General features: G+C 35.5%; 1 protein-coding gene across 1 annotated transcript in view; it reads right to left on the reverse strand.

The window, feature by feature from the left end:
* CDYL2 (chromodomain Y like 2) overlaps window positions 1-9345 on the reverse strand; it is a 477019-nt gene that overhangs the window by 91039 nt on the left and 376635 nt on the right. Inside the window, exon 7 of the mRNA XM_044081802.1 lies at window positions 2358-2374. Coding sequence (XP_043937737.1) covers window positions 2358-2374 — 17 coding nt within the window. The remainder of the gene's footprint in view (window positions 1-2357; window positions 2375-9345) is intronic.

Below are 9345 nucleotides of genomic sequence, written 5' to 3' on the forward strand. Positions count from 1 at the left end.
CAAGACGCCCCAGGGTGCTATGCCCTTAGAATACTTGAGTAATAATGTGTGTGTAAAGGCATGCATGTTTCCCTTGTGGTAAGGCAACTACAGTAAAGCTCAAGGGAACTGCTGAGGGGGTTAAGAGCTCAGGAGTAGGGAAGGGAGGTCTCCATGACCTGCTGACTGGGGTACTTCCTACAAACCAAACCCGTAGTTTTCAGAAATGTCATGACTAGTTAGTTCAACCTAAGGAAATAACAGGCCTAGGGATGGGATGAGCAATACCACTATCTTGAATGAGGAACTGGTCAGCTCAGATGGGAACAAATTGAATTGGCAGCCTCTTGACTGGCCAGGGTGCAATGTGACTCAGTATGCAGATGGCTTGCTGAGCTTGTCCTGAGGGCCAAGACCCTGTCCCTCAGGAGGAAAAATAAGCCACTATGGTGAAGATAAGTGAAACATGAGTTGGTCAAGTAAACCATCAACAAAAAAGAAAACAAAGCAAAAAAAAAAAAAAAGGTAACTGCGACACTGACGATATACATCTGAGCAATTCTGAAGCAGTGAAAAATGCTAACATAAGAAAAAGCCAGTGATACTTACATGGTGACCATGTATAGATATGATAACCAAGATGGCCTACATACAGTGAGACCATACAGTTGTGGAAACTGTTCAAAACCAATACACAACTTTGTCAGTGAGTAAACCCAAACACGATTTACTACTACAATGACCCTCCACAAAGTATCATCTTTTATTAAATGAGTGATATAGCTAAATAATGGGTATTATAATATTATTTAAGTTATAGGTTTGTATTAGCAGTGTGATTTTTTTGTATGACAGTGTTCATTGAATTGATAACTAATTGCACTGCATTTCCATTCAGACATTGTGTGTACCTATAAGAGGAGAAATGAAGGGTTTTTGATGAAACAGGTAATCTGTCAACCTTTCTTCTATATGGTGTTGTGTTACTCTTTACAGTGTATATTTAGCTCAAGCATACTACAAGTCCTGGGGTACAGCTGATCCCGATTTCTTCCTACCTAGTTCTTAGGATGGCATTTCATAAAGAACCAAATAAAATGTTAACTGCCTAGATTTTATGCAGGTTCTACACAGGCAGCACTGATAAAACACTGGCCAGACAATAGTAGCCAAAGGATGTAAATGAAAATAGTTTGCTGAAAGGACTGTAACCACTGGGGTACCTTGGAGGTCAGTCTTGGGAATACAGTCCTTGTCACTGTCTTCATAATCACCCCAGTAAGCCTGAATATGGTATACTAACTCATCGTAAAATGTCAAGTGGCTATTTAGTATCCCTCTCCAGAGGCTTTAATCTGTTTGCCCCAAAGAAGTGGCACTATTAGTACCTCATGACTCAGATTTGAGTCCTAGACAGAGAGAAGTCAGCTGCTTAGTAGCCTTATTAAGAGGCTCAAATTCCTCTGTCTGCCACAAAAGCAAGGTTACTATTAGGGAGCTCCTAAATGCCACTATATTTTCTAACAGTTACTGTTAAATAACTGGATTGTAACAGGATGTCCTTAGAGGGCAACAGGCCCTGACATGTATCCCCATGAGTATGTTCAATGCCAGCTCACCTCTTTGACAAGCACTGACAGATAAGGCAGCACTTTTTCTCATATCACACCATCTTGTGTTTGAAGACCTCCACGCCCTGGATACTGTCCTTGCCCCTGCTGCATCCCCAAAGCATACCACTTAAGGCTGCACTGTTCTGATTGCTAGTACTAGAACAGGATAACAGTGCTATATAACCTATGCTGGCCAACGCAAGTTACCTCTCTGTTTTGTGATAACCGCTGTTATGGAAGGAAAACATCTTTCTTCAACTACTTTTCTGCAATATTACCCATCTTTGGTGCTCTGCCTGGGTAGTCAGATGTGCTACATGTTACAGCAAAAAAGTGCAGATGAGCAAAAACAATACATCATTTATATTTAGGTTTCAAGCTCTTGCCATATAATTTATTGAGTTCAACATACAGCAATACACTGAGAGGCACTGCTGCTCCCTTGTGGATTAACTGAATTCTAGGGAGTCTGCATTCACACAGTGATCAGTTGTAGTGAATCTCCTCCATTGCGGTCTGCTAGTTGTGTCTAAACTCCACACTTAACATACACCCGCTTACATGCAGTCAGTTCTTCTACTCAAAGCCTATCTCCTACCTACACATTTCTTTGCCAGTCACAAGTACAGATAATGGCAAACCCACATACTTGAAAAATAAATAAATAAAAATGTAAAAAATACTTCTTTCAAAAGCCTAAGAATTGCTATACAAATAGCACTGGACATAAAACTAATGCTGCTAACTTGGGTAACAAACTACCACTCCCTCTTGTGCAATCACTTTATTTCCAAAACAATTCACAACACTTCACTAGTACCTACCCTTTAAATATGTCCTTAACTCTTAATAATAATGACTGTACCATATTCAACCTATGATACTTCCAAGTAAATAAAGCTCCTTAAATACATAAAGGTGAAGAAAAAACAGCATCAGCTCGGCGATAAATCCAGTTAAGCTTAAACCAAACCACAACAATAAAATATAGTAACCAGAACCATGAATGTCCTTATAACATTTAATGATGCAAAATATTTAGATAGCAGTGTTAAATAACATTAAATAGCAATAAAATTAAAATTGACCGTTTAAAACAACTTTTGCCATTCTGCTTCATCAGGCAAACATAAAACAGTGAATAGGAACTCAGCTTAAATGGTATTTAAAATAGTCACATGATTTAATTAATCTGATGTTGTAATTGCCTGAAATGAGACTTTAAAATAACCATACAATTGAGGCCTGGAGGAATACGAGCTCCGAACTTAAAAATCCACTTAAGCTCTTCTTGTTCTTTTAAAAGCATAACATCTCCTCCTCTTAATGGTTCATGAATTATTCTTAAAATCATAAATTTAAAAATTATGTTTATTATCAGTCTCTAAAATATGCTTATGTAAGGCATTGGTTTTGACTTTCTTCTTTATGTCTGACAGATAATGATCTATTCTTTCCTTTAATCTGTGGCTGCAGCATTTCTCTAAATATACAAGACTGCTTGTGTTGCAGCAGTTGCCATAAGCATTCAGTGTAAAATTATTTTCATTAACAGGATGCTTAATGGTTTTTCCAGTGTGTGTGTGTGTGTGTGTGTGTGTGTGTGTGTGTGTAGTAAATACAGCTATTACATTTAAATGTACCACTTTTATTACTTTGAAAAAATGGTTGAATAGTTGGTTGCTCTTTGTAATAATCTGTGTTTCTAAATGTACCACTTTTATTACTTTGAAAAAATGGTTGAATAGTTGGTTGCTCTTTGTAATAATCTGTGTTTCAAGTTGATATTTCTTCATTAGCTAAAAGCTGGATGCTCACTCAAAACATTCCTTAACTCTGGGATATCCATTAATAAAGGCCAGTATTTCTGTATAATATATCTAACAGCTGGTATTTTCTCATCATAGACGAAAATACATGTGTGTGTATGCATGTGCCTCCTAGTTGTAATTAACTAAAACACCTTGGGTGAAGATTCACGGCTAACGACAATGACTTCTACTAAGCAAAGGAACAATGCAAAACAAGTGTTTGAGTGCTTTTGCTCTTTAATATCTTAAGGGCTTCATCAGAAAATGAGTGAAATAAATGATAAACTTTAATAAAAACACTACAACATGTCAATCAACCATCTTTGTTAGCATATACAGAAAGTATAGAGCAGGTGACTGAGTTTTAACCAAGCAGGTAAAGTAGTTGAACTTTGAACGCTGCAGGTCACTTATCTTGTGTTGGAGATGTGGGGTTATGGATTAGCATATACAGAAATGAGAGCTTCATAAGGTACAAGGCAGTAGCATAAGTTTTAACCAATCAGAGCTTCATAAGGTACAAGGCAACAGCATGGGTTTTAACCAATCAAATAAAATAAAGGGTTCTGTAATTTTGTTTGATTGGTACCATAGAATACTGACTTAGAATCAGTGCTGCGATTATTAATAATGTCACTCAAATTTTAACACATTTTTGGCTTTAAAGCCACTAGCTATAAATTCTTGTGAAGTAGTCTGTAGCTGAGATTCCATTTTTAAACCATGACTGTTCAGCTGGGCTACATGTATTAACTGAACAACTATCTTAACAATGTTATTATAAATAAAAAGAGGGAGCATGCTCATTCTCTGTAAATATGTATTTGCTTTTACTGGTTTCCTATATACTGAAGTTTCTATTTATCCATGTTCATCCTTACTTAAGGTAATAGCTAAAAAAATTATTTCTGTGATGGATATTTTGGTTTTAAGCCTTAAGAGATTTGTGGTGCTTGATGCAAACAAAGTAACAGCATTAGATCCTTTGGATTTTTTTCTACTAGGAGAAGAGTCTCTATCGATGTCACAACCCCATCATTTTCGAGGGAAGCACAATCAGAAAACTGGTCATTGGCCTACAACACGGAGTCAAACAAAAACTTAGCAGAAGCTACAAAATTAATATTTAATATTTCTACTTGCGCTTTAACTCCTGATAAGGAGAATAAAGTTTTAAAGGGTCTGACTTTCTTTCCTACCAATATACTGATATAGCACAAACTATTACAGAGTTAAAATGTTTCACTAGAACATTAAACTTAAAAAAGTTTATTTGGTGTTCAAGATGGAAACATGCTGGATACCCTTAGAAAAATGAACACATTTATACCTAATCAGAATCTGACTATACAAGTCTTTGAGAGGGCTCTCGAAAGCGAGATTTACCAGTTATGCCAGCCTAATAACAAAGCAAAGAATCTCTATTATAATCTTACTCAGAAACAGTTGCAAGTGCGAGAATCTTTAAAAAAAAATCCTGACATTGTCATTAAAGGTGTGGATAAGTGCGGAAGTATAGTTGTTATGGACACTGCATATTACATCAAACCTATGCATACTTTCCTTAACAGTGAAGACTATGCCCCAATCAATAAATGCCTTGTTAAAGGAATTACTAAGCATTTAGCAACATATTTACAAACTATGTACATTAATCAATGCTTTGATTCAGACCTCTATCAATACATGAAATCTGATTCTTCTAAGATTCCGGTCATACATGGCATTCAAAAAATCCATAAATCTCTTACTACTCCACCTAAGAGACTGACTGTATCATTAAGAGAATGGGCCACAGAGCCCTTTTCTAAATACCTTGATTCACTATTAAAGACGAATTTAGCAGCCACAGGTACTATTATTAGAGATAGAGCTGACTTTTTACACCAGTTATCATAATGGTGAAGAGAAACTGATTTGACTGGTTGCTACTTTGTCGCCATGGATGTGGGCTCACTCTTTACAGATACACCTAATGACACTGGTATTCAATATGTGAAAGAATATCTCCTCGAATTCTCTGATTATCCGATCGCTAAGACAGAACTTATATGTGAAATGTTACTCACTATTTTAACACGCAACATATTTCTTTTTCAATATCAACTGTACAAGCACGAGAGAGGTGTAGTGATGGGCACCCCAGTCACTAACAGACATACCAATATTGTTATGTATCAATAGGAAAGACAACAAGTTCTTAACAATATTTTATATAGTAACAATATCAGATTCTGCAGGTATTTTAGCTAATGACCTCTTCCTTATATGGAAAGGTACAATATTAGAATTCGAGCAGTTAAGACGCATGCATCTAGCACCAGAAATTTCTTAAGGTTTAAAATCAAGATATCCATCACAGAAATTAATTTTCACATATTACCTTAAGTAAGGATGAACATGGGCAAACAGAAATGTCAGTATATAGGAAACCAGTAAAAGCAAATACATATTTACAGAGAATGAGCATGCACCCTTCCCTTTATTTGTAATAATGTTAAGAATCAGTTACAGTGTGTAACCAAGCTGAACGCTAATTATTTAAAAATGGAATCGCAGCTACAGACTACTTCACAAGAATTTATAGATAGAAGCTATAAAGTCAAAAACATGTTAACATTTTTAGAGTGACACCATTAATAATCACAGCACTGATTCTAAGCCAATATTCTATGGTAATAATCATATGTATTCTCACCTATGGTAAGAAAACACCAGCTGTGCACATATTGTAAATAAATACTGGCCTTTATTAATGGATAACCCAAAGTTAATGAATGTTTTGAGCGGACGTCCACTTTTAGCTATAGAAGAAATACCAACTTGAAACACAGATTATGTTACAAAGACCAACCAACTATTCAATAATTTTTTCAAAGTATTAAAAGTGGTACATTTAAATGTAATAGCTGTATTTACTGCACGCACGTGCACACACACACACACACACACACACACACACACACACACACACACACACACACACACACACACACACACACACACACAGGAAAAACCATTAAGCATCCTATTAATGGAAATAATTTTAAACTGAATGCTTACGGCAACTGCAGCACATGCAATCTTGTATATTTAGCGAAATGCTGCACGTGAGCTGTACTATATTGGAAAGACTAACCAGGGATTAAAGGAGAGAATAGGTCATCATGAAGCAGACAAAGAGGAAACTCATAACCAATGCCTTATATAAGTATATTTTAGAGACTGATGATAAACAATTTTAATGTTATGATTTTAAGAAAAATTTATGAACTATTAAGAGGAGGAGATGTTACACTTTTAACAGAACAAGAAGAGCTTAAGTGGATCTTTAGGTTCAGGCCTTGTATTCCTCCTGGCCTCAATGGTATGGTTACTTTAAAGCCAGATTTAAGGTAATTACAAAATAAGATTTATTAAATCATGTGACCTTTAAATACTATTTAAACTGATTTCCTATTCACTGTTTTATGTTTGCCTGATGAAGCCAAATGGCGAAGGTTGTTTTAAAGTTGTGATTTTAATTTTGTTATTTTAATGCTGCTGTCTAAATACTTTGCATCATTAAAGGTTATAAGGACATTCATGGTTCCAGTTACCTTATTTTATTATTAAATAAAGGTATAGAAAAGATTAAATTCAAACCAATACAGTATTAAACATTGCTCTCACAGCTCTCCTTTTATGTGGAGACGTCCAATTTAACACCAATTCTATTAGCTATTGTAACACAAAATTTAGAGCTCATAAAATTTATAACCAGCACTTCCATTAAGGGCTAAAGTTTTGTTACATTATTACAGAGACTTCTGGCATTAATGTATCTGAACTCCACAGATGGACAAACTCCTCTAAACTAGACATCCTAACCATCAATGAAACCTGGCTAAAATCCCATATATTAGACATAAATGCTCCCATAAAGTTATATTTTCATCAGAGCCAACAAAGCTCATAAAAGAGCAGGAGGAAAATGCACAATATACTCAAATTTCGTAAACGTACTTATCTCCCCAAATCACCATACCCGACAAAGCCAAACTCATACTCACTAGTCTGACTGAAATCTCATGCGCACGACTGGATAAAGTCACAATCTACATGTTACCACAATCATCCAACAAGAACTTTAATGCACCGTCTTGGATTATGTAAAACACACACCAATACTGAGAAATGTAAACATAAGATGGGTCAAAACCCCTAATAGAGCTATAACACCCACAATAATGGCACCTATCTCTTTGGCTTCCTACAACTAATAATGGAACATAGAATAAAGTCACCGGTAAGGAAAGCAGTTTTGACTGGATATTAACACAAACTAGTAATATCCATTCCGCAGGAATTTTACAAGATTTCTCAAGAAAATCATCGCAAGGTTATTCCCAACAGATATTTTCCAAGTCTTAAACAATGCAATAGTTCCCCACTTAAACCTCCAGAATAAGATGCCGCAGTCTACTATTTCAAACGCATTCATATCAGTCCTAAACTCTGTAATCAATCCATATAAAGAAAGTAAAAGCCACGTCTGCTCTCTCAATGAGCAAAATGCCTAACCATCTAATGGCAAATACAGCAAAGCAAAACAGACAAATGACAAACCTAAAAAATGCTTAGCAACAAACTCAAAAACAGCTGTGGAAAGCAAAATCACACAATTTCCATTAACTACAACATAACTACAGAAACAAAAATAAACAGTACTAGGACTGTATTAATAAACTTTTAAAGGCAGAGAAGAAAACATCACCTAATCCACTCCCTCAAGGAGTGGACTGTAACATTGCCTGTGTAATGAAACATCCTACAAGTAGCCACCTCAGTTATAAAAAAACTCAAATACAATACTTGACAATATCAGTGACCACCTTCATGGTTCATTCTATCTGCAACTTATTAACATTTAGAAAAAAATGCTACAAAAATAAAAAAATAACCACCTTTGCACATGATCACATACCATCAAAATACCCTCAATTAGCTGTAGAGGTCATCTCCTACTCAGCTGTATCACTTATCAATACATACATCACTGAACTACACGTTTTTAGACTGTGAAACGATCATAAATAATGGTGGTGCACAAACGGAACCTACAGACCTACTTCTATCTTATCCCCTTGCCTCTTAAGATTCTAGAATAATGTATACACAAACAAATCCTATATCTTCTAACTGATGATTCGCTTCCCCCTATTCAAAAATGCTTTTGGTCCATAGCACTGAAACTGCCCTATTAACCTTCTTAAATGCATTAAACTTTCAGAGAAATCAAAACCTTTACACAGCTTCTCTACTCTTAGGCCTGTCTAAAGGTTTTCATACAGCATCTCTCCATAGTACTCTACAGGTAAGCAAAAATGGACCTCAGCAATACCAGCCTAAATGCTTCAAAAGCTACCTTTTCAACAATAAATTATGCATTAGAAACATATATAGTCTTCCTTCAAATGCAAAACCAAAGGTGGGTGCCAAGTCTGTATACATATATCAGCTGATAATTTTAATTTAGTTTAATATGCTGACAACTCCACCTTCACCTGCTCTACTCATCTTCAAAAACCTATCCAACAAATCTTCCACAGACTAGGAAAATAGCTAAATAATTTGTAACATCTACTCAATGTTAAAAAAAAAAATTAATTTTATTTGGCCCTGACACTTCTAACAAACAAAATTCATATATGTTAACCACCTTACAGAATGATAATCCACTGAACAAGCGATTCAAATTTCTGCACGTCATCACAGACCACAAACTACAAATAACTAAATTAGTGTTTCATGTGACACAGGCTGTAAAAAAAGTTGGGTATGTTCTGCAAGTGCTACCTTATATAACACGAAAAGTGCATCTAAATACAACTCAGTTTCTGCTGCTATCAACCTTCCACACTCATCCTCAGTTTTAATAAACTTTCACAAATCAAAAAAAA

This window comes from Protopterus annectens, chromosome 8.part1 (assembly GCF_019279795.1).
Source record: "Protopterus annectens isolate FY-2018-M chromosome 8.part1, PAN1.0, whole genome shotgun sequence".
Taxonomy (NCBI): domain Eukaryota; kingdom Metazoa; phylum Chordata; order Ceratodontiformes; family Protopteridae; genus Protopterus; species Protopterus annectens.